The sequence below is a fragment of the Stegostoma tigrinum genome, chromosome 27, assembly GCF_030684315.1.
Source record: "Stegostoma tigrinum isolate sSteTig4 chromosome 27, sSteTig4.hap1, whole genome shotgun sequence".
NCBI lineage: Eukaryota > Metazoa > Chordata > Chondrichthyes > Orectolobiformes > Stegostomatidae > Stegostoma > Stegostoma tigrinum.
In genome coordinates this window covers 45,993,384-46,020,286 of record NC_081380.1, presented here as the reverse complement: position 1 = coordinate 46,020,286, position 26,903 = coordinate 45,993,384, and the positions used below count along the sequence as shown (strand labels likewise).

The following is a 26,903-nucleotide window of genomic DNA, read 5'->3' as shown; positions in this document are numbered from 1 at the left end:
GGAAGTTTATTTGAGATTTTAGGTGTTTATTTGAGATTTTGGGAGATTTATTTGAGATTTTGGGTGTTTATTCCGGTTTTGTGGGAGCCCGTTGCCGGTTGGGGGTGGGTTATTCCGCGAATTATTCCGGATGTTAATGGATTTATTCCGGGTTTATTTTTAATTTCCCGCAGGTTGTTTCTCGGGCGGTGGTTTGACCTTCCCCGAGCCCAGCCTCCGGCACTAGGCCCCGGATCCCCGGCCTCTATTTGTGCCGATGCCGGGCCTACAGGAGACGGACCCCGCCTCGGGCTCGGGCCCGGGCCCAGGCCCAGGCCGCTGCCGGCTCCCCGGGGCTCGGCTGACGGTGGAGCCGCTTGTTTTCCTCAGTATGCTGGCGCTGGTGCTGCAGGCCCCGCTCTCCACTCAGTACATCTTCCAGAGAATCAGCTCCGAGCTCGGCTTCAGCGGAAACCGGAGCCGAGGCTGCAACAAGAGCCAAGGGAGCCAGGCCCAGCTGGAGAAGGTGAGGCTGGAGGGCAGGGGCCGATCCGCAGGGATCGATAGTCAATCCCCAGGGAACAGTGATCAATCACCAGGGATTGTCAATCCCCAGGGATCAGGGATCACTGATCAATCACCAGGGATTGTCAATCCCCAGGGATCAGGGATCACTGATCAATAATCCGGGATAGATTGTCAATCCCCAGGGATCAGGGATAACTGATCAATAATCAGGGATAGATTGTCAATCCCCAGGGATCAGGGATCACTGATCAATCACCAGGGATTGTCAATCCCCAGGGATCAGGGATCACTGATCAATAATCCGGGATAGATTGTCAATCCCCAGGGATCAGGGATCACTGATCAATAATCAGGGATAGATTGTCAATCCCCAGGGATCAGGGATCACTGATCAATAATGAGGGATAGATTGTCAATCCCCAGGGATCAGGGATCACTGATCAATAATGAGGGATAGATTGTCACTCCCCAGGGATCAGGGATCACTGATCAATAATCAGGGATAGATTGTCAATCCCCAGGGATCAGGGATCACTGATCAATAATCAGGAATAGATTGTCAATCCCCAGGGATCAGGGATCACTGATCAATAATGAGGGATAGATTGTCAATCCCCAGGGATCAGGGATCACTGATCAATCACCAGGGATTGTCAATCCCCAGGGATCAGGGATCACTGATCAATAATCCGGGATAGATTGTCAATCCCCAGGGATCAGGGATCACTGATCAATAATCAGGGATAGATTGTCAATCCCCAGGGATCAGGGATCACTGATCAATCACCAGGGATTGTCAATCCCCAGGGATCAGGGATCACTGATCAATAATCAGGGATAGATTGTCAATCCCCAGGGATCAGGGATCACTGATCAATAATCAGGGATAGATTGTCAATCCCCAGGGATCAGGGATCACTGATCAATAATCAGGAATAGATTGTCACTCCCCAGGGATCAGGGATCACTGATCAATAATCAGGGATAGATTGTCAATCCCCAGGGATCAGGGATCACTGATCAATAATCAGGGATAGATTGTCAATCCCCAGGGATCAGGGATCACTGATCAATAATCAGGGATAGATTGTCACTCCCCAGGGATCAGGGATCACTGATCAATAATCAGGGATAGATTGTCACTCCCCAGGGATCAGGGATCACTGATCAATAATCAGGAATAGATTGTCAATCCCCAGGGATCAGGGATCACTGATCAATAATCAGGAATAGATTGTCAATCCCCAGGGATCAGGGATCACTGATCAATAATCAGGGATAGATTGTCACTCCCCAGGGATCAGGGATCACTGATCAATAATCAGGAATAGATTGTCAATCCCCAGGGATCAGGGATCACTGATCAATAATCAGGAATAGATTGTCAATCCCCAGGGATCAGGGATCACTGATCAATAATGAGGGATAGATTGTCACTTCCCAGGGATCAGGGATCACTGATCAATAATCAGGGATAGATTGTCAATCCCCAGGGATCAGGGATCACTGATCAATAATGAGGGATAGATTGTCAATCCCCAGGGATCAGGGATCACTGATCAATAATGAGGGATAGATTGTCACTCCCCAGGGATCAGGGATCACTGATCAATAATCAGGGATAGATTGTCAATCCCCAGGGATCAGGGATCACTGATCAATAATCAGGAATAGATTGTCAATCCCCAGGGATCAGGGATCACTGATCAATAATGAGGGATAGATTGTCACTTCCCAGGGATCAGGGATCACTGATCAATAATCAGGGATAGATTGTCAATCCCCAGGGATCAGGGATCACTGATCAATAATGAGGGATAGATTGTCAATCCCCAGGGATCAGGGATCACTGATCAATAATGAGGGATAGATTGTCACTCCCCAGGGATCAGGGATCACTGATCAATAATCAGGGATAGATTGTCAATCCCCAGGGATCAGGGATCACTGATCAATAATGAGGGATAGATTGTCACTCCCCAGGGATCAGGGATCACTGATCAATAATGAGGGATAGATTGTCAATCCCCAGGGATCAGGGATCACTGATCAATAATCAGGGATAGATTGTCAATCCCCAGGGATCAGGGATCACTGATCAATAATGAGGGATAGATTGTCACTCCCCAGGGATCAGGGATCACTGATCAATAATCAGGGATAGATTGTCAATCCCCAGGGATCAGGGATAACTGATCAATAATCAGGGATAGATTGTCAATCCCCAGGGATCAGGGATCACTGATCAATAATCCAGGATAGATTGTCAATCCCCAGGGATCAGGGATCACTGATCAATAATCAGGGATAGATTGTCAATCCCCAGGGATCTGGGATCACTGATCAATAATGAGGGATAGATTGTCACTCCCCAGGGATCACTGATCAATAATGAGGGATAGATTGTCAATCCCCAGGGATCAGGGATCACTGATCAATAATCAGGGATAGATTGTCAATCCCCAGGGATCAGGGATCACTGATCAATAATGAGGGATAGATTGTCACTCCCCAGGGATCAGGGATCACTGATCAATAATCAGGGATAGATTGTCAATCCCCAGGGATCAGGGATAACTGATCAATAATCAGGGATAGATTGTCAATCCCCAGGGATCAGGGATCACTGATCAATAATCCGGGATAGATTGTCAATCCCCAGGGATCAGGGATCACTGATCAATAATCAGGGATAGATTGTCAATCCCCAGGGATCTGGGATCACTGATCAATAATGAGGGATAGATTGTCACTCCCCAGGGATCAGGGATCACTGATCAATAATGAGGGATAGATTGTCAATCCCCAGGGATCAGGGATCACTGATCAATAATCAGGGATAGATTGTCAATCCCCAGGGATCAGGGATCACTGATCAATAATGAGGGATAGATTGTCACTCCCCAGGGATCAGGGATCACTGATCAATAATCAGGGATAGATTGTCAATCCCCAGGGATCAGGGATCACTGATCAATAATCAGGGATAGATTGTCAATCCCCAGGGCTCAGGGATAACTGATCAATAATCAGGGATAGATTGTCAATCCCCAGGGATCAGGGATAACTGATCAATAATCAGGGATAGATTGTCAATCCCCAGGGATCAGGGATCACTGATCAATAATCCGGGATAGATTGTCAATCCCCAGGGATCAGGGATCACTGATCAATAATCCGGGATAGATTGTCAATCCCCAGGGATCAGGGATCACTGATCAATAATCAGGGATAGATTGTCAATCCCCAGGGATCACTGATCAATAATGAGGGATAGATTGTCACTCCCCAGGGATCAGGGATCACTGATCAATAATGAGGGATAGATTGTCAATCCCCAGGGATCAGGGATCACTGATCAATAATCAGGGATAGATTGTCAATCTCCAGGGATCAGGGATCACTGATCAATAATGAGGGATAGATTGTCACTCCCCAGGGATCAGGGATCACTGATCAATAATCAGGGATAGATTGTCAAACCCCAGGGATCAGGGATCACTGATCAATAATCAGGGATAGATTGTCAATCCCCAGGGATCAGGGATCACTGATCAATAATCAGGGATAGATTGTCAATCCCCAGGGATCAGGGATCACTGATCAATAATGAGGGATAGATTGTCAATCCCCAGGGATCAGGGATCACTGATCAATAATGAGGGATAGATTGTCACTCCCCAGGGATCAGGGATCACTGATCAATAATGAGGGATAGATTGTCAATCCCCAGGGATCAGGGATCACTGATCAATAATCAGGGATAGATTGTCAATCCCCAGGGATCAGGGATAACTGATCAATAATCAGGGATAGATTGTCAATCCCCAGGGATCAGGGATAACTGATCAATAATCAGGGATAGATTGTCAATCCCCAGGGATCAGGGATAACTGATCAATAATCCGGGATAGATTGTCAATCCCCAGGGATCAGGGATCACTGATCAATAATCAGGGATAGATTGTCAATCCCCAGGGATCAGGGATCACTGATCAATAATGAGGGATAGATTGTCAATCCCCAGGGATCAGGGATCACTGATCAATAATCAGGGATAGATTGTCAATCCCCAGGGATCAGGGATCACTGATCAATAATGAGGGATAGATTGTCACTCCCCAGGGATCAGGGATCACTGATCAATAATGAGGGATAGATTGTCAATCCCCAGGGATCAGGGATAACTGATCAATAATGAGGGATAGATTGTCAATCCCCAGGGATCAGGGATAACTGATCAATAATCAGGGATAGATTGTCAATCCCCAGGGATCAGGGATCACTGATCAATAATCAGGGATAGATTGTCACTCCCCAGGGATCAGGGATAACTGATCAATAATCAGGGATAGATTGTCAATCCCCAGGGATCAGGGATCACTGATCAATAATCAGGGATAGATTGTCAATCCCCAGGAATCAGGGATCACTGATCAATAATCAGGGATAGATTGTCAATCCCCAGGGATCACTGATCAATAATCAGGGATAGATTGTCAATCCCCAGGGATCAGGGATCACTGATCAATAATCAGGGATAGATTGTCAATCCCCAGGGATCAGGGATCACTGATCAATAATGAGGGACAGATTGTCAATCCCGAGGGATCAGGGGTCACTGATCAATAATCAGGGATTGATAATCAAGGATCAATAATCAAATATCAGGGATCAGTAATCAGGAATCAGTTACCAGAGATCGATAATCAGGATCAATAAAGAATCAATAAAAAAATCAGTGGAGAAACATTAAAAACCAGTGATTATTACAGAATCCGTCATAACCAATACAGAAACATTAATAATCAATACCAAATCAAAAATAATTCATCATTAATACAGGATCAGGAATAATTACTGATCAACATAGAATCAATAAAAATCAATGATCAATGGACAATGAACCGTAGGACCCTGGGAAGCACTGAGAATCGGAGAGACATTGGTATGCATATCCTTTAAGATATGGGGATCGGTAATTAAGAAGCATTTGGGATACTTGCCTTTATTAGCCAAGGCATTCAATATAAGGGCAGGGTTTTATGCTGGTTTTTTATAAAGTGTTGGTTAGGCCACATTTGTAGACTTATAGACGACTTTTCACTCAGAGGGTGGTGGGAATCTGGCACGCACTACCTGTTAGAGTGGTAAAGGCAGAAACCCTCTTAATATTTAAGAAGCACTTCAATGTGACCTTGCGATGCCAAGGCACATAAGGCTATGGTAACAAAGTGTGGAGCTGGATGAACACAGCAGGCCAAGCAGCATCAGAGGAGCAGAAAAGCTGACGTTTCGGGACAAGACCCTTCATCAGAAAAAGTTTTCCTTTAAGCTTTTCTGATGTAGGGTCTAGGCCCGAAACGTCAGCTTTTGTCCTCCTGAGATGCTGCTTGGCCTGCTGTGTACATCCAGCTCCACACTTTATTATCTTGGATTCTCCAGCATCTGCAGTTCCCATTATCTCATATAAGGCTATGGGCCAAGTGCTGGAAAATGGGATTAGAATAGTCAGGTGGTGTTTTTGACCTGCACAGACAGAGTGAGCTGATTTAACAATAATCAGTGGTCAATACAGAATTAATCACTATGAAATCATCACTAATTGGTAATCAATGCAGAATCAATCAGAACAAAATAATTAATAATCGATAGCAAATCATCAATAAGCAATATAGAAAGATCAACAATTAATACAGAACAATGGTCAATACAGAATGATCAATTATGAGTACAAAATTCTAAATGGAATTAATCATCAATGAACACAGAATCACCAATTGTAAATCCAGAATCAATTATCAGGGAGATCAAATCATCTATAATCAATACCGAATCACCAATAATCAATACAAACCATCAATAATCAATACAGAATTACCAATAACCAATACAGAATCATCAGTAACCAGTACAGAATCTCATACAGAATCATCAGTAGTCGATACAAAATCATCAGCAATCAATACAGAATCATCAATAATAGAGAATTGTCAATAATCGATACAGAGACATTAATAAAATCAACAATCATAGAGATTCAGCAATCAGTGCAGAACAATGATAGGGAATCATCAATAATCATGAGTAAGCAGTCAATAGTGAATTTACTTGATTAGCAATTAATTAATAATTATCAGTGCAGAATAATGAAGACAATAATCAGCCTGGAATACCAACCGACAAAATAATAATTACAAAGGAGTAAATACGGAATAACCACAAAATTGTCACAAGGTAATCAGTTAAATGCAGAGTCATCAATAAATATAAAAACATTTGAATCAGCAGCAAAGTTGGGCCATTTGGCCCTTCAAGCCTGCCCCACCATTCAGTAAGATTATGGCTATCAGTAAGTTGTTTGTGTTCCAAATCCCGCATTCCCATCCATTCCGGATAACCTTCGATCCCTCATCCTAAACATCTGCCCACCTCTGCACAAAAAATAACCAATGACCCTGCTTTCTGAGACACAGAGTTCCAAAGTCACTAACTCTGCAAAATAAAAGAAATCTTCTCCAATTCCTGTCCTAAATGAGTGACCTCTAATTTTACGCCGTTGCACCCTAATTCAGGACCTACTACAAAAGGAACCATTTTTTCCCACATCTACCCTGTCAAGACCATTCAGATCTTTTAGTTAAATGAAGTCAACCGTCAGTCTTGTTATTGTTGCTCACTCTTTTAAACTCCGTTGGAAACGAGCTCAGTCTGTCCGACATTTCTTCATAAAACAATCCACTCATTCCAGGTGTAAATATACTCAACCTTCTTCTAACAGCCTCCAACATAATTACATCCTTAATTAAGGACTCCAGAAATATATTTGAGAAGTGGTCTCATGAATACCCTGTATAAATGAAGCTTTAAATCCTTACCCTTATGTTCAAGTCCTCTTGTAATATCATTAGCGAATTTAATCACTTGCTATACCTGCATTTTAACTTTGTGAGTCACATACCCATCACCCAGATCTCTCTGCATCTCAGAATACTTTGTCCATTTGAAACATCCATTAGCTTTTGCGTGGATATGCAGTGACCCATGACTTGGATATCTTCCTAACCAACCAGTTCAGATGTTATGACATACCTCTGGAGTAGGTGGGACTTAAACCTAGGCCTCCTGGCCCAGAGGTACAGACAGTACCACCGCACCAGAAAAGCCCCCTTTTGTTTGTAATAAGCCTTCACCAACTAAAAGAATAATTTACAAGCATGGCCCAGCATGCAACTATCACAAAACTGTGGAGAGTGGGAAGAGAGGGAGGGGGTTTTGATAAAAATGGAGTTGGGGGGGAAATGATACATGTCAAACCACGTGGTGCCCACGTCTCTTGACTCAGACAATTAATCACAATTACTTCCTTAAATAAATGCCCCATTAACTGGCACTACCCTGAGTAGTCCTGTAGCAATGTCCTGGGGCTAGTCATTGTTGACAGTGGTCATGATCCTCCATGTCTGGTCTGTCTTCAAGGATCTCCCTCGATCCATTTGGATTGGCCAACACTTGTGCTTAAATCAGATAGTACAATTTGTTTTGGTTAAGTCCAATGATCTGTGTAGGGCAGTGCTATCGAGATGAGATCGAATAGCGTGGACAGAAAGTATTCCTACTGGTTGGAATGGCTAGGACTAGGGAAGATAGTCTGATGATAAGAGCCAGACCTTTTGAGACTGTAATTAGAAAATAGATCTTAGCATAAGGATTCTCCACAAGTGCTAACTAATGCTCGGTCAATTGTTAATTTTAAACCTGAGATCGATGGAATGTTGTTCACCAAAATCCTTAATTGGACAGGGAATAGGCCGGGTATATGAGATTAGGTTGCAGATTAGCCATAATCTCATGGAATAGAAGGGAGTCTTTATTTTTTCTTAATTCATTCACGGGATGAGGGTGTCGCTGATCAGGTAGCATTTACTGCCCGTCCCTAATTGCCCAGAGGGCCGTTCAGAGTCACCACATTGCTGTGGATCTGGAGTCACATGTAGGCCAGACCAGGTAAGGCTGGCAGTTTCCTTCCCTAAAGGGCATTAGAGAAACAGATGGGTTTTTCTGACAATCGACAATGGGTTCATGGTTATCATTAGATTCTTAATTCCAGATATTTTATTGAATTCAAATCCCACCATCTGCCGTGGCAGGGTTCGAACCTGTGTCCCCAGAGCATTATCTGGGTCTCTGGATTAAGAGACCCCTTGAAGGGCTGAATGGCCTTAATTCCATTCTTTGGTTGGTTGATGCCAAAGATCTCTTGTAGACAGGTGTGTCAGGATCTCCTGGAGGGCATCTTCTGAAAGCAATCTTTCTGTCCTTTTCTAGGAAGTGGAGACTCTGACCTCCCATTGGAACCTGTACATTAACGTTGGGGGTTTTGCCGTGGGACTGTTCTCTGCGACACTGCTCGGACCGTGGAGTGACCGCGTGGGCCGTAGACCCATCCTGACCTTACCGGGAATCGGTCTGTCGCTGCAGGCTGCGGTTTATCTCATTGTCATGTACCAAGAGCTGCCAGTCGGCTTCCTTCTGATTGGCCGGCTGCTGAGTGGGCTTCTGGGCGATTTCAACAGCATCCTGGCCGGATGTTTCTCGTACATCGCAGACATCAGCGACAAGCCATCACGGACGTTCCGGATTGCCGTGCTGGAGGCGTGCCTGGGAATAGCGGGAATGTTTGGCAGTATTATTGGAGGCCAATGGAGTAAGGCTCAAGGCTACATCATCCCGTTCTGGCTGGTGTTGGCACTGAATGTGGTGACTGTCATCTATGCTTTTGTTTTCATTGAGGAGTCTGTGACCGTGAAGAGACCAGGCAAACTGTTGACCATGGAGCATTATCGCTCGGTGTACCGCCTGTACTCCAGTGGGCAGGAGACTGGACGTCGGCACCGTCTCTGCCTGTATGCACTGTCCCTCTTTATCATGGTGACTGTGCATTTCGGAGTCAAGGACATCCTGGTCCTCTTTGAGCTGAGTTCCCCGCTGTGCTGGCGATCCGATCAGATTGGATACGGCTTAGCAGTTGAGCACATGACCTACTTGAGCAGCCTCCTGGCCCTGAAGATGATGCAGTATTGCCTTGGTGACACTTGGATCGCTGAGATCGGACTGTTGTCAAATGTGGCTGGTTTGGTGACTTTCTCAGTAGCAGCAAACAGCACTGTCATGTTCACCGGTGAGTCACCACTTTGTAGTTTAACACCAACAGACGGACTGAATCCCGGGATAATGAAATGCCAGCTCACCCTTATGATTCCTAACGCACCCTGGGATTTGGTTTGGCAGGAAGGAGGGGGCATATGGAAAAGCCATGGGAAGTCCAACCTCTTGGTCCTTGCATCCTGCATCAATGAACAATATGTCGTGTTGGGCCAGGTATCTTCCTGGGAGATCAGTGTGTGACTCGAGCCTTTGGAACTCCTCGCCACAGAAATTTGTGGGCGCAGAGTTCTTGTGTATATTTAATACCGAGACAGGTAGATTCCCGATCAGTCAGGGAATTAAGGGCTACGGGAAAAGTGGACATAAATGTCAGAATCAGCCATGATCCCATTGAACGGCAGAGCAGGCTCAAACGGCTGAATGGCCTCTTCCCGTTCCTGTTTCTCATGGTTTTACTGTGAACTCTGCTCACTGATGATTCATCATATCCTTCCCACTGGTGACAGAATGGAACTGAACAATCCAACCACTTTGGTAATATTGCTTATCTCGGTCTTTCCCTCAGCTCATTGATCCTTTCTAGTCCTGAAAATGTTTGCTGTTACCTCACATTTGCTTCTTTTGCAAAATACTTGAAATCTGTGTCCTCTGGTTCTTGACCCTTCTGTGAGTGGGATTAGTTTCTCCCTGTCTGGGCTATAAGATGTAGGTGCAGAATTAGGCCATTCAGCCCATTTGGTCTGCTCCGTTGTGAAACATTTCTACCCTAATTTCCCCAGTGTATCCTCATAACTGAAATGGCTTACCTCATTCCAAAAAGTACTAGTCTAAAGGCTGTGCGGGAGCTGTTGTCCTGGGTGTTGCATGTGCATGACGCCGGGTAAAAGATAGCTGTTAATAAGACCCTTCTGAAAAATACTATCATTTATTCATTAGAATTGAGCCTGCCTGGTTGGCTCATCCCTAGTTGCCGTTGTGACTGTGAGCTGCTTTCTTGAACTGCTGCAGTCCATGTGCTATAGGTAGACCCACAATGTCCCTTTGGGAGGGAATCCCTGGATTTTGATCTGGAAGGAGCAGTGATATATTTCCATAGGCACCCTTCTTACTTTTTCACACTCTGTCATTGCGGGAGCTCTGCATTTATTTGTCCTATCTTTCACGTTCACCTGGACTATACCTAATCAATCTCCATTTGGATCTTTGATCAGTGGCTGTTTGTTCCCACAAACCTGTGGCTGCGGTAAGTCTGGCCCAGCTCTGCTTTGGCCCCGTTGGAGTCAGCTCTCTTGATTATTCCAATTTGGATCGAACAATGCCATTGATAATGGAAACTGCAGATGCTGGAGAATCCAAGATAATAAAGTGTGGAGCTGGATGAACACAGCAGGCCCAGCAGCATCTCAGGAGCACAAAAGCTGACGTTTCGGGCCTAGACCCTTCATCTGAACACTTTGTTATCTTGAACAATGCCATTTCGCACCATCATCCTGAACCTTATGATACAATGAACAGTGTCCCCAAATGGTCCCCCATTGTAACTTGGTCCACTCAGCTCACTTCATTCCCAGGGAACAGGTCTGTCAGGGATATCGCTGAAAGTTGCCACCCAGGTTGATAGTGCTGTTAAGAAGGCTTACAGTGTGTTAGGGTTTATTGGGAGAGGGATTAAGTTCTGGAGCCGTGATGTCATGCTGCAACTGTACAAAATGCTAGTGCGGCCTCATTTGGAATATTGCGTGCAGTTCTGGTCGCCCCATTACAGGAAGGATTTGGAAGCATTGGAAAAGGTGCAGAGGAGATTTACCAGGATGTTGCCTGGTCTGGAGCAAAGGTCTTATGAAGAAAGGCTGAGGAACTTAGGTCTGTTCTCATTGGAGAGAAGGAGGCTAAGAGGGGATTTAATAGAGACATACAAGATGATCAGAGGATTAGATAGGGTGGACAGTGAGAGACTTTTCCCGAGGATGATGACTTCAGCTTGTACGAGGAGGCGTAGCTACAAATTGAGGGGTGATAGATTTAAAACAGATGTCAGAGGCAGGTTCTTTACTCAGAGAGTGGTAAGGGCGTGGAATGCCCTGCCTGCCAAGGTAGATAACTCAGCCACATTAGGGGCATTTAAACAGTCCTTGGATAAGCATATGGATGATGATGGGATAGTGTAGGGGGATGGGCTTAGATTAGTTCACAGGTCAGCACAACATCGAGGGTCGAAGGGCCTGTCCTGCGCTGTATTGTTCTATGATAGTAGGAGCTGCTGATGCTGGAGAATCTGAGGTAACATGGTGGATGAACACAGCTCTACACCTTGTTATCTCAGGTCTAACAGGACTGAATTCCTTACTGGTGTAGGTTATCTTATTAAGATAGCCTCTGTCGCAACTGTTTCTGCATAGTGTGATCCCATTTGCTTGTTTTCCACAGAATGTGTCTCCCTACATTGTGACAATTTACTCTATCACAAAACAAGTCTCCTTTCTCCCTCCCACAAGGTTACGGGCTACGTTTTCTCGCTATGGCAACTACACCAGTGATCCGAGCTAAATTGTCAAAGTTGGCTGATGTGACAGAACAAGGTAAGCTCAAAAACATGCCATCACTCAGAGCGCGACCCTTTACAATTTTGTTCATCTACAAACCGCTCCTGCTCAGAATCCTTACCCTCTTGTTATTTATTCTTGGACGTGATATTTTCTTGAGAAAATGTTAAAGTCTGTCATCAAGGATAAGATGGGAAAGTGCTGGAGAAACTTAATGCGCCTGTCTCCATTTGCGGAGAGAGAAACAGAGTCAAAGTTTTGAGTCCAGTTGTCAGAACCGCCTTCAGGATTTCAGGGCTCCCCAAAAAAGTCATTTGCCCTCGAAAGATTAACTCTGTTTCTCACTGCAGAGACCTTGCTGAATTTGTCCTGCGCTCTCAGTTTTCATTCCAAATGTTCAGTGTTTTCTTTTGTCTGTTATAAAGGGTGTAAATAGCAGAACATGTAAAAGTACATGATACGATCTATCAGAGTCAGCTTGGCTGCCTGAAGGGGTGATCATGTCTGTTGTGGGTCAGTTTTGAGGGAGGACTATTGCGACCTTGCCCCACTGTGATCTGGTATTCCGCCGACAGCTGTTACTCCCAAGGGTCTGGCTATGTTTGGGAGAGGAGTGATCGCTACCAGCACTGTGATATGTCTTGATTTTCCTGCATGTGCTCTCTAGTCAGCCTGATCCTTCCTGTGAAATACTTGAAGTTTAAACAGTTTTTATCAGCCAGAACCATGTGATAGGCAAAAGTTACTCACTGCTGGCCTGATTGCATCGAGCCACAGATTTACTGGTAAGGTTTGCAGAAAATCTGAATTGGGATGGAGGAGGGAGTGACATAGACACCAAGCCAGTTCTGTAACTAAGCCGACCGAGGGGCTAGAGGATATATCAGATGTGAGGGATGCAGGCAACTGACTGCCCCACTCACAAGGGAGCCCTGAGCCCCAGCCACATTGGGGAATTGTCCCGGGGTAGAGTAGCACCCTGTTCCAACACAGTCCTAGCCTTTGGACGGTGCTCAGGATTTAAAGGGAGGGGTGGGTGTCTATGAAGGATCTGTGAAGATTTTGGCATGTGTTAACAGGATCCATTCAGCCCTTTGAGCCTGCTCCCCCATTGGATAAGATTAAGAGTGATCTAGCTGTCACCTTCCCTCTGTGTTTCTGACTGCTCTCCTTCACTTCCCGGTCAGCCTGACATCAGTCCAGTTCAGCCTTAAACAAAATCACTGACCCAGCCTCCTCTGCTCCCCGGGGAAGACGGTTGAACAGAAATACAGCTGTCTGAGACAGAGGATCCCTCCTCAGCTCTATGTTAAAAGACCGATATCTCATTCATAAACGGTGTCCTTGGCTCCATTTTCCCCAACAAGAGGAAATATTCGCCCAGGCCCCCACGACTGAGACAGCCCCCTGCCTAAATGAGTGTGTGCCTCAGGCACACAGGCGACTTTGTGAAGGACCAGGGGGTGGTCAGGGTGCTGCAGAGTTTGGAGGTGTTGAGGAACAGTGAACTAGGTTTGAGTTTGAGGCCTAATGGTCAGCAGAGTGAGTTGGTGAAGATGAAAGGGATGCAATGAGGAAACTGCTACCGGAGGCTTAACCTCTGTTTGTGTTTGTGCTGCAGGTTAGGAGGAAGTTATTGTTAAAATTCAAGGTCATTTCAAGAGTCTACTAGAAGACAGAGTCCCATCCTGCTCCCTCTGCTGCTGCACATTTATCCCATAAATATCAGAACAGCTCCTGCTCCTGACCTTTACCGCACTGAAAGAGCTCTGGCCACCGCTGCTACCCAGGCAGATATGTACAGGACCCTGTCAGGCAATGAAGAAACCGTCAGGCAGTTGGGTTACTTTGCTGGTGACTCACTGTCCAGCTTTGCCAGTCAAGCCATGCTAAATTGCCCGTAGTGTTCAGGGGTGTGTGGGTAATAGGGGAATGGGTCTGGGTGGGATGCTTCAAGGGGCAGTGTGGACTTGTTGGGCCGAAGGGCCTGTTTCCACACTGTAGGTAATCTAATCTAATCTAATCTAAACCCCACTCAGCCGACACGCGGAGGGAGCACTGCACCATTGGAAGACTTCCCCTGGGTAGGAGCCAGCGTGGAAAATCAGCCCTGCTGCATGCCCAGGTTTCAGACACAGGGAGGGTGACTCTGCTGAGACACAAACTGTTGGGATGCTGTGGTCAGTGTTCATGTGAGCCACATCATCAGGGAGGCTCGGAAGGTCTTAAAATAAAACCTGGGGAGATGTGGTCATTCAACGAGGAGAGTCATAGTCAAAGCGAAAGGTATCCTGGCAGGAAATGGTGAACTGACCATAACAGGAACAGATAGACAATACAACTCCCAAGAGTCAGGCGACAGAGAAAGCTAGAGACTAAGAAAATAATAAGGGCTCAGTATCTGGGTGTACGCAGCATTTGGAGCAAAACAGATGAACAGAGAGCACAAACAGAAGCAAAGGGGCAGCACAGTGGCTCAGTGGTTCGCGCTGCTGCCTCACAGCACCGGGGACCCGGTTCGATTCCCCCCTTGGGCGACTGTCTGTGTGGAGTTTGCACATTCTCCCCACGTCTGTGTGGGTTTCCTCCGGGTGCTCCGGTTTCGTCCCACAGTCCAAAGATGTGCAGGCTAGGTGGATCGGCCATGCTAAATTGCCCATGGTGTCCAGTGATGTGCAGGCTAGGTGGGTTACAGGGATGGGGTGGAGGGTGGGTCTGGGTGGGATGCTGTTCAAAGGGTCAGTGTGGACTTGGTGGGCTGGATGGCCTGCTTTCACTGTAGGGATTCTGCGATTCTATGAGAGAAATACAATCTGATGGCCATTGCAGGGATATGGATCGGGATTTGAGTATTGAAAGGCCAGGGGATTTAGGAAGGACAGGAAGCCAGGAGCAAGGCAGGGGACTTAGATCTGTTCATTAATGATGGTAATATCCCAGGAGGGAGGGTCGACCCAAGGTGTGCAAACGGTTTGGTAAGAAATGAGAAAACCCAAGGTCATTCCTGATAGTGAAGTACAGACCCCACCAAAATTACTACACTGTAGGTTGAAGCATAGAGGAAGACTTAATAAGAACCTGTCAGAAAAGCAAGGCAATAATCAGGGGAGATGTTAATCTACATATAAATAGAAAGCTCAGGTGAATAAAGGTTACCAAGATAAGGAGTTTATACAATGTTTACATGATAGTTTCTTAGGAAAGCATTTTCTGAGTCACGTAAAGTGTGGACAATAATAGACCTTGTATTGTGCAATGAGATAGATTAATTAATGTTCTGATATCATTATCATATCTCAAATCAGTATCTAATGTTGTTCCTCTGTTCAACAAGGGAAATAGGGATAATGTATGAAATTATAGACTGGTGAGTCTCGCATCAGTGTTTGGAGTGAATCTTAGATTAGATTAGATTAGATTCCCTACAGTGTGGAAACAGGCCCTTTGGCCCAACAAGTCCACACCGCCCCTTGAAGCATCCCACCCAGACCCATCCCCCTATAACCCAAACACCCCTGAACACTACGGGCAATTTAGCATGGCCGCTCCACCTAACCTGCAGATCTTTGGACTGTGGGAGGAAACTGGAGCACCTAGAGGAAACCCACGTAGACACGGGGAGAATGTGCAAACTCCACACAGATAGTCGCCTGAGGGGGGAATCGAACCCAGGTCCCTGGTGCTGTGAGGCTGCAGTGCTAACCACTGAGCCACCGGGATAGTATTTATGTACATTTGGAAAAGCACGGCCTAATTAGGGACAGTCAGCATGGTGCTGTGCAGGACAGGTCGTATTTTATTAAATGGGTTGAATTTTTTGAGATGGTGACGAAGGTGATCAATGAGGCTGGATCAGTGGATATTGTTTACATGGCTTTCACCAAGATCCCTCATGGCAGCTCGCCCAGAAGAGTAAGATGCATGGGATCCACGGTGACTTGCTTGTGTGAATTCAGAATTGGCCTTCCCATAGAAAGCAGAGGGTAGTGACAGAGGAGTGTTTTTCAGGCTGGAGGTCCGTCTGTTTCGCAGGGATCGTACTGGGACCTCTGCTGTTTGTGATAAATGACTCGGATTGAAATGTAGAAGGGTGGGTTACTACGTTTGCAGACAATACAAAGATCGGTGGAGTTGTGGGCAGTGTAGAAGGTTGTCACAGGATACAGCAGGATATAGACCAGCTGTAGATATGGGCGGAGAATTGGCAGATGGAGTTTAATCCAGGTAAGTGTGAGGTGCTGCACTTTGGGAGATCAGATGTTAAGGAAAAGTATACAGTTAATGGCAGGACCCTGAACAGCACTGACGTACAGAGGGACCTTGGGGTTCAAGTCCATAGCTCCCCGAAAGTGGCCACATAAGTAGATAGGGTGGTAAAGGAGGTGTATGGCATGCTTGCCTTTATTGGTCTGGAAATGGAGTACAAAAGTCAGGATGTCATTGTTACACCTTTACAAGACTTTGGTTAGGCCACACATAGAGAATTGTGTTCAGTTCTGGTCACCACATTACAGGAAGGATGTGGAGGCTTTGAAGAGGGTGCAGAAGAGAGTTACCAGGATGCTGCCTGGATTCGAGGGTTTGACCTATAAGGAGAGGCTGGGTAATCCAGGATTACTTTCTCCGGAGTGTCAGAGGCTGAGGGGAGACCTGATAGAAATCCGTAAAATTATGAGATGCATAGTTAAGGTTGACAGTCATAATTTATCCCAGAATTGAAACGTCTAATACTATGGGGACATGTGTTCAAGGTGAGAGAGGGAAACTTCAAAGGGGATGTCAGGGGCAAGTTTTTACACAGAGAGTGGTAAGAGTCTGGAACATGCTGCCAGGGTGGGGGTGGAAGCAGATATGATAGAGGCATTTAAGAGGCTTTCAGATAAACACATGAATATGCAAGGAATGGAGGGACATGGACTGAGGACAGACAGAAGGGATTAGTTTAATTTAGCATCATATTCGGCACAACGTGTTGGGCCGAAGGGCCTGTTCCCATGCTGTACAGTTCTACATTCTGTGTTCATTGTGAAGGCGGCCCATAGGAAGCAGTGATCATAACATGATTGAATTACATTCAGTTTGATGAACAGAAGAGTGGATTGAAGACTATTGTTTCAAAATTAAGTGAAGGCAGTACAGAGAACACAAAAGCAGAGCTACCTGAAGAAAATTGGCAAACAACATGGACGGATAGATCATAGAATCCTTACATTCGGCCCAACAAGTCCACACCAATGAAGAGCATCCTGCCCAGACTCACACCCGCCCTACCCTATCCCTGTAACCCTGCATTCGCATGGCTAGTCCACCTAGCCTGCACACGGGCAATTTAGTACGGCCAATTCACCCAACCCGCACATCTTGACTCAGAGGAAACCCACGCAGACTCGGGGAGAATGTGCAAACTCCACACAGACAGTCGCCCGAGGGTAGAACTGAACCCAGGCCCCTGGCGCTGTGAGGCAGCAGTGCTAAGGTATGTCGAAAGAGATGCAGTGGCAGAAATTTAAGCGGATGTTTTAGAGTACACAGAATAGGTATATTCCAACAAGAAAGAAAAATTACAAGGACAGGACCTATCTCCGAGAGTTAACTAAAGGGTTAACTAAACCCTTAAAAAAACCGGTTTAATTGTGCTGATTGGAGCTAGGTCAGAAAATTGTACAGTATATAATTAACAGCAAAATAATGCTGGAGGGAAAAGTTAGAGTGTGAGAGTAAGTTAGCCAGGAATATAAAAATAGATATTAAAAGACTCAATAGCTATTTTAAAAAGAAGAGTGTTCCAAAGTGAATATAGGACTTGTAGAAAGTGTGTCTGTGGAATTAACAACGGACAATAAAAAAATGGCAGATAAATTGGACAAGCGCTTTGCGTCGGTCTTTAGCACAGTAGATGCAGGGTAAGATCCCAGAAATAGCTGTAAATCAGGAAATAGAAGGGAACAAGGAATTCAAGTAAATTATTACCACCAGGGAAGTGAAACCGATCAAGTTGTCAGTGATGTGACGGACAAGCTGTGGGGTTCTGAAGGACTTCCTGCTGGATCTTGAAAATAAAGAGATTGGTGAAATAGTTACCAAATGTTTTTAATTTTCCAAAATACACTGGATTTGGGAAGGTTCAGTCCTATTGAAACTCCATTATTCAGAAAGGAAGCGAGTCAGAAAGCAGAAAACTACAAGCCATCTGTCACAGAGAAAATATTCAAAGCTACTATTAAGTTATTGCAGGGGACTTATGTGCATTCAGGTAATTGACCAGTCAGTGTGGTTTCTCTTTGTAAAGGAAATTGTATTTAAGGGATATAGGAGTAATATTGGCATGAATAGATTAGTTCAGCTTTGTTTTATTCACTTGTGGACTTGGGCATTTTCTGGCTGGGCCTGTATTTATTGTTCATCCCTAATTGCCCCCTTGAGAAGGTGGGGTGAGCTGCCTTCTTGAACCGTTGCAGTCTGTGTGCTGTCGGTTGACCCACAATGCCCTTAGGGAGGGAATTCCAGGATTTTGACAGTGAAGGAACGGTGATATATTTCCAAGTCAGGATGGTGTGTGACTTGGAGGGGAACTTGTAGGGAATGGTGCTCCCCATGTATCTGCTGCCCATGTCCTTCTAGATGGAAGTGGTCGTTGGTTTGGAAGGTGCTACCCGAGGATCTTTGGTGAATTTCTGCAGAGCATCTTGTAGATAGTACACACTGCTGTTACTGAGCTTTGGGGCTGGAGGGAGTGGGATGTTTGTGGATGTGGTGCCACTCAAGGGAGGGCTTCTTTGTCCTGGATGGTGTCAAGCTTCGTGAGGAGTATTCCATTGCACTCCTGACTTGTGCCTTGTAGATGGTGGACAGGCTTTGGGGAGTCAGGAAGTGAGCTATTCGCTGGAGTATTCCTGGTTCTGATCTGCTCTTGTAGCCACTGAGTTTATGTGGGGAGACCAGTTGAGTTTCCGGACAGTGGTAACCCCCTCCAGGATGTTGATAGTGGGGGGATTCAGCTCACAGAAGCAGTGAATATTAATAATAATAGGGTCACTTTCTGATTACTGAAATTTAATGAGTGGTAATTGATTTTATTGTCATGTGTACTGAAATACAGTGAAAAGCTTTGTGTGCAAGTGGTGCAGGAAGATCACAGCCAGCAAAGGATGTACCGATCAAAAAGACTTAGAGGCAGAGATAGTAGGAACTGCAGATGCTGGAGAGTCTGAGATAACAAGGTGCAGAGCTGGATGAACACAGCAGGCCAAGCAGCATCTTAGGAGATAATAAGGTGCAGAGTTGGATGAACACAGCGGGCCAAGCAGCATCTTAGGAGATAATAAGATGCAGAGTTGGATGAACACAGCGGGCCAAGCAGCAGGAAAGCTCCTGTGATGTTGGTTGGTCTGCTGTGTTCATCCAGCTCTAAGACTTAGAGGCATACAGGTTACATTGCAGGTTACATTATTTGAGGCTACAGTCGCTTTAACAGTCTGATAACGGCCGGGAAGAAGCGGTTCCTGAACCTGCTGGTGCGTGTGTTCAGGTTCTGTATCTTCTGCCTGACGGAGGAGGTTGTGGGAGGTCGTTACTGGGGTGTGATGGGCCTGTGATGATGTTAACCGCCTTTCTGCAGCAGTGAGCTGTGTAAATGGGGACATGGATGGAGGGTTGGCTTCTGAGATGGTCTGGACTGTGCACACAACTTTCTGTAGTTTTTAGAACAGTTTCCATACCAGGCCGTTATGCACCCGGACAGTTTGCTTTCAGTGGTACATCTGTAGAAGTTGGTGATGGACCTTATGGACATGCCAAACTTCCTGAGCTTCCTGAGGGTGAAGAGGTGTTGTTGTGCCTTCTTGACTGTTGCATCGATCTGGGAAATCCAGGACAGATTGTCGGTTATTGTCATTCTGAGGAACTTGATGCTCTTCACCCTCTCACCCTCAGTTCCATTGATGTAGATGGGGGTGTGTTTTCCTGCGGTGTGAAATTAGTGGCTGGGACCTCAACTCTTTACCGTTTGTACAAGTGGCTTCTTTGCAGGTGTGGTGTCTAAATTTTCCAATGACACAAAGATAGGTAGGAAATTAAGATGTGAAGGGGACGAGCGGATGTTACACAAGGAAGCTGATAGACTAAGCGAATCTGCAAAGATCTCACAAATGGGAAAAGTGAGATGGACCATTTTGGAAGGAAGAATAAAAAAGAATGTTATCTAAATGTAGAAATGTTCCTGAGCTTTGAGGTGTAGATGGATCATGAAAGACTAGTGTGCAGGTACTGGAAGTAATTCAGAAAGCTGGTGGTGTGAATTGAATGTACAAAACTCTCTGCGACAGTTGTATAGGGTGTTGGTGGGACTACGTCCACAGTACAGTGTACAGCTTTGGTCACCTTATTTAAGGAAGGATGTACATACTTTGGAAGCAGTTCAGAGAGGGTTTAGCAAACTAACAACTGGAACAGGATGTTTATCTTCCAAGGAAAGGTTGTGCAGTCTGGGATTGTATCCACTGGAGTGCGGAAGGGACAGTGGTGACATAATTGAACTAGATACGATCCTGAGGGGAGTAAATTACTGCAGATGCTGGACTCTGAACTGAAAACAGCAAATGCTGGATGCTTTGGAGAGGGTGCAGAGGAGGTTCACCAGGATGTTGCCTGGTATGGAGGGAGGTTGAGTAGATTAGGATTATTTTCATTAGAAAGACAGAGATTGAGGGGGGACCTGATTGAGGTCTACAAAATCATGAGGGGTATAGACAGGGTGGATAGCAAGAAGCTTTTTCCCAGAGTGCGGGACTCAATTACTAGGGGTCATGTGTTCAAAGTGAGAGGAGGAAAGTTTAAGGGAGATATGCGTGGAAAGTTCTTTACACAGAGGGTGGTGGGTGCCTGGAACGCGTTGCCAGCGGAGGGGGTAGACGCAGACACGTTAGCGTCTTTTTGACAGGTACATGGATGGGCGGGGAGCGAATGGACACAGACCGTTAGAAAATAGATGACAGGTTAGACAGAGGATCTTGATCGGCGCAGGCTTGGAGGGCCGAAGGGCCTGTTCCTGTGCTGTAGGTTTCTTTGTTTCTTTGTATCACAGCGGGTCAGGCAGCGTCCGTGGGGAGATAGCAAGCTAATGTTTCAAGAGAGATGACTCTTCAGCAGAGATCCTGAGGGGTTTTGACAGGACAGAAATGGAGACCATGTGGGAGAACGTAGATCGAGGGACCTCAGTGTCGAAATTGTGGCTCGCACATTCAAGACCAAGATGAGGGGAAAGTAATTCTCGCAGAAAGTTGCGAATCTTTGGAGGTCTCTTCCTCAAAACGCAGTGGATGCAGAGTTTGTGAATCTTTTTTCAAGCAGAGGGAGGTAGATTCCTGATAAGGACAGGATGCAAATGTGAAAGGTTATTGGGTTGGTCACAGTAATCAGACCAACATGGCTCACTCTTGCTCCAACTTCGCCTCTTTCTGTACAAAAGTCACGGTAAATGTCCTGATGTAGAACATGTAACGGAAACAGACTCAGTAATAACTGTCCTAAAGGGGAATTGGAAAGGAAGGATTTGTGTGGTGAGGCGATAAGAACAGGAGTCAGAAGTGTGGTTGATGAAATAACATTATCAGAGCACAGGCACGACGTCTGTGCTGTGAGAAGTGAATGGTGTGCCACAAGGATCATTGCCGGGTCCACTACTTCTCGTCAGTTATATATACAGTTTGGATGTGAATTTAGGAGGAATGGGTAGTAAGTTTGCAGATGACACCAGAATTGGTGGTGTAGTTGTTATCTCAGAGTATAACAGGACCTTGATCAGATGGGCCAAGGGGTGGCAGATAGATTGTAATTTAGACGAATGTGAGGGGCTACATTTTGGTAGGACTGATCAGGGCAGGACTTGTACACTTAATGGTAGGGTCCTGGGGAGTGTTGCTGAACAAAGAGACCAAGGGGTGCAGGTCCACAGTTCTTTCAAAGTGGAGTCGCAGGTAGACAGGATAGTGAAGGCAGCGTTTGGTACGCTTGCCTTTATTGGTTTCTGCATTGACTGTTTTGTTACCTTTATGAGGGTTGAGTGTCACTGGCAGAGGGTAGTTAAGAGTCAACCACATTGCTGTGGGTCTGGAGTCACATGTAGGCCAGACCAGGTAAGCATGGCAGTTTCATTCCCTAAAGGACATTAGTGAACCAGATGGGCTTTTCCTGACAATTGATAATGGATTCACGGTCATCATTAGACTCTTAATTTCAGATATTTATTGAATTCAAATTCCACCATCAGCCGTCATGGGATTCGAACCCAGGCCCTCAGAACATGACCATGAAAATATACAGTAAATGGCAGAAGAGTACTGATAGGCAGTGGAATCTGGATGTACAGGAACACAGGTCACTAAAAGTGGCAACGTAGGTGGAGAAGGTAGTCAATAAGGCATATGGATATGCATGCCTTCATTGGCCGGGGCATTGAGTTTAAAAATTAGCAGTTAATGTGCAGCTTTGTAGAACCTTAGTTAGGCTGCATTTGGAATATTGTGTTCAATTCTACCAGAAGGATGTGGGTGGCTTTGGAGACGGCACAGGAAAGATTTATCAGGATGTTGCCTAGTATGGAGGGCATTAGCTATGAGGACAGGTTGGAGAGACTTGGGTTGTCCTCACTGTAATGATGGAGGTTGAGGGGCAACCTGATAGAGGTCTACAAGATTATGAAGGGCAATGACAGAGTGGACAGTCAGATGCTTTTCCCCAGGGTGGAAGAGTCAGTCACAAGGGGCCATGTGTTTGAGGTATGAGGGACAAGGTTTAAGGGTGATGTACGAGGCAAGTTTTTTACACAGAGGGTTGTGGGTGCCTGGAACTCGCTGCTGGGGGATGTAGTGGAAGCAGATACCATAGTGACTTTTAAAGGGTGTATTGACAAAAACATGAATGGGATGGAAATAGAGGGATTCAGACCCCAGAAGGGTTTTAGTTGTGACGGGCAGCATGTCGGTGTAGGCTTGGAGGGCCGAAGGGCCTGTTGCTGTGCTGTAATTTTCTTTGTTCTTGTTCTCTCTCTGGATTAACGGTCCAGTAATAATACCTCTAGGCCATTGCCTCCCCTGCAGGAGTTGGGAGGCCATGTTGTGTCTGTACAGGATGTTAGTTATGGAATATTGCGTTCAGTTCTGGTCTCTCTGCTACAGGGAGGATGTTGTGAAACTTGAAAGGGTTCAGAAAAGATTTACGAGGATGTTGCCAGGGTGGGAGGGTTTGAGCTACAGGGAGAGGCTGAATAGACTGGGGCTATTTTCCCTGGAGCGTCGGGGGCTGAGGGGGGACCTTATAGAGGTTTATAAAACCATGAGGGGCATGGATAGGGTGAATAGACAAGGTCTTTTCCCCAGGGTGGGGGAGTCCAAAATACGAGGGGCACAGGTTTAAGGTGAGAGGGAAAAGATTTAAGAGGGACCTGAGGGGCAACATTTTCACACAGAGGGTGGTGCATGTATGGAATGAACTGCCAGAGGAAGGGATGGGAGCTGGTACAGTTACAGCATTTAAAAGGCATCTGGATGGGTACATGAGTAGGGAGAGTTGAGGGGGATATGGGCCAAATGCTGGCAAATGGGACTAGATAAATTTGGGATATCAGGCCAGCATGGACGGGTTGGATCGAAGGGTCTGTTTCCATGCTGTTACAGCTCTATGACTTCGTGACAGGGAGAATTTCCTGTGTGTGTCATCCAGTAAGACTATAAAGATATTTGTGAGACTATTTCCCATACCACTGAGTTCACATTGGGTCCTAACTCGTTCCACCCATCTCGTTTCCCTGTAATCCTCTAAACTCAGCAGACATTTGTCAGTCTCAATTCTTTTGTTGAGCCCTGGTCTAATCAGCGGGTTTGGGGGAGAGAGCTCCTGATATCGCTGCCCTTTGGCCTGATCTCCTGCTCTCGGGGAAATGGTTTCTCCAGATTCTGTTGATGTAGTCTGGCTCTGAATCTTCGGAGTTGTCCCCCAAAGATTTCCTGCAGGAAGCCGTGACTCAGGGGAGTGGTGTGTAAGAGATGCCGTTGTTCTGTCTACAGGAGCCCTGTTCGCTTCGGTCGCATGTGTGGAGAGTGCGTGCTCACTGGTGTCTACACTTGTCTTCAACTCCTTATATCCTGCAACACTGCACTTCATGAAAGGATTCACTTTCCTGTTCGGGGCTGCCCTGCTCCTCATTCCAGCTGGAATAGTCGGGTGAGTAATTTGACCACCTGGTGGTCGAGTTTACTGGTGGTCAGTGTTTACTGGTGGTCAGTGTTTACTGGTGGTCGAGTTTACTGGTGGTCAGTGTTTACTGGTGGTCAGGGTTTACTGGTGGTCAGGGTTTACCGGTCACTGGGTTGCTGTGGCTCCCTGGGTTAACGGGTAATCCTCTGGTTGTGTGTTTAACCATGTTTTGTGTCCCTCGTGAGGCAGTCAGCATTAACAATTCTTTTTCCGAGGAGTAGCTAGCACAGGGTGCACTGTGTTCATTCAGCTATCAGTATTCTTGTCGAATGATCTGAGATCTGGCGCAGAGGAAAGGGGAAAACACTGCTGCACCGCAACAGTGCTGTAATCGCACAGGAAGAGCCCGGGCCTTGGCAAAGGACCACCTGCCACTGAACAGGTCCAATACAGCCCTCAGGGCAGCATGACCTGCCTCACAGGTTGGGGTATGGGAGCCAACAGGCAAAGGAGGGTGACTGCATGGTGCAGATCACACGTTGCAGTCAGTCCGTTAGCCTGCAACCCTGGGAAAAGGAAGTAGAAGCACATTGTGGAGAGGAGGCGGTGATATCACACTGCGAGTGGGGAGAAAGACACAGTGATGCCAGATGGATCAATATAAAGCTCCCTCTACACTGTTCCCCCATCAAACACTCCCCGGGACAGGGACAGCACGGGGTTAGATACAGAGTAAAGCTCCCTCTACACTGTTCCCCCATCAAACACTCCCAGGAACAGGGACAGCACGGAGTTAGATACAGAGTAAAGCTCTCTCTACACTGTCCCCATCAAACACTCCCAGGGACAGGGACAGCACGGGGTTAGATACAGAGTAAAGCTCCCTCTACACTGTCCCCCATCAAACACTCCCAGGGACAGGGACAGCATGGGGCTAGATATGGAGTAAAGCTCTCTCTATACTGTCCCCCATCAAACACTCCCAGGAACAGGGACAGCACGGGGTTAGATACAGAGTAAAGCTCCCTCTACACTGTCCCCCATCAAACACTCCCAGGGACAGGGACAGCACAGGGTTAGATACAGAGTAAAGTTCTCTCCACACTGTTCCCCATCAAACACTCCCCGGAACAGGGACAGCACGGGGTTAGATACAGAGTAAAGCTCCCTCTACACTGTCCCTATCAAACACTCCCAGGACAGGGACAGCACGGGGTTAGATACAGAGTAAAGCTCCCTCTACACTGTCCCTATCAAACACTCCCAGGACAGGGACAGCACAGGGTTAGATACAGAGTAAAGTTCTCTCCACACTGCTCCCCATCAAACACTCCCAGGAACAGGGACAGCACAGGGTTAGATACAGAGTAAAGTTCTCTCTACACTGTTCCCCATCAAACACTCCCAGGAACAGGGACAGCATGGGGCTAGATACAGAGTAAAGCTCCCTCTACACTGTCCCCATCAAACACTCCCGGGGCAGGGACAGCACGGGGTTAGATACAGAGTAAAGCTCCCTCTACACTGTCCCCATCAAACACTCCCGGGGCAGGGACAGCACGGGGTTAGATGCGAAGATGAGTTAAGCCGAAATGGGTGACGTTGCCCGTGAGCAGAGTGCCCGCACTGACTGGCCTTACCCATTTGCTTCGTACCCTAGTGTTCTGGGCTGCGAAGAGAGGAAGGTGCTGTACAGACGCTTTGAGAGCCCGGCCGCTACTGCTGTGAATCGCGATTGTGATCCTGCCTCCGACCACAGTGAGCAGGTTACCCCTGTCACCTGCTGATTCTGGTGCGGAGTTTTACCACGAAACCTTTGTCATCACCGTGGGTTTGCCCGCTACTCTGCCTGTCACTGTGAGTAAATCCGTATCAGAGATAACAACGTGTGGAGCTGGATGAACACAGCAGGCCAAGCAGCATCTCAGGAGCACAAAAGCTGACATTTCGGGCCTAGACCCTTCATCAGAGAAGGGGATGAGGCTCACTGACGAAGGATCTAGGCCTGAAACGTCAGCTTTTGTGCTCCTGAGATGCTGCTGGGCCTGCTGTGTTCATCCAGCTCCACACGTTGTTATCTCTGTGAGTGAATTTGTTTGCTTTTTCACATGGAACTGCAAACCTGTGGAAGCGAGGACAACAATTTAATGCGGCGGGAGCCTTTTAGCTGATTGGGTCAGTGATGACATTTTGACAGATCCATTTTGTGCCAATTTGTACCAGTCTCTCTCTCTTCCAGAACCTTCCTGCTTTACAGGTGTTCTTCCAAGTATCTTCTGAAAATCTATTTTTTTAAAAATTTCTTGAGGGTGTCACTGGCTGGACCAGTAGTTATGGCCGATCTGTAATTGCCCCTGGGGCAGTTAAGGGACAACCACATTGCTGTGAGTCTGAAGTCACATGGAGGCCAGAACAGGTCAGGACAGCAGTTTTCATATAGTCCCAGAGGTCTACAGCACAGATAAAGGCCTTTCAGCCCATCGAGTCCACTCC

At 46.4% G+C, this 26,903-nt stretch overlaps 1 protein-coding gene across 1 annotated transcript; it reads left to right on the top strand.

Moving 5' to 3' along the window:
• On the top strand, positions 1-26,318 carry slc46a1 (solute carrier family 46 member 1). Its single transcript, XM_059655236.1, has 5 exons — positions 1-505; positions 8,836-9,688; positions 12,171-12,254; positions 24,281-24,437; positions 26,071-26,318. The coding sequence occupies exons 1-5, from the start codon at positions 257-259 to the stop codon at positions 26,195-26,197; spliced, it is 1,470 nt and encodes a 489-aa protein (XP_059511219.1). The 5' UTR covers positions 1-256; the 3' UTR covers positions 26,198-26,318.
• Positions 26,319-26,903: the final 585 nt, after the last annotated feature.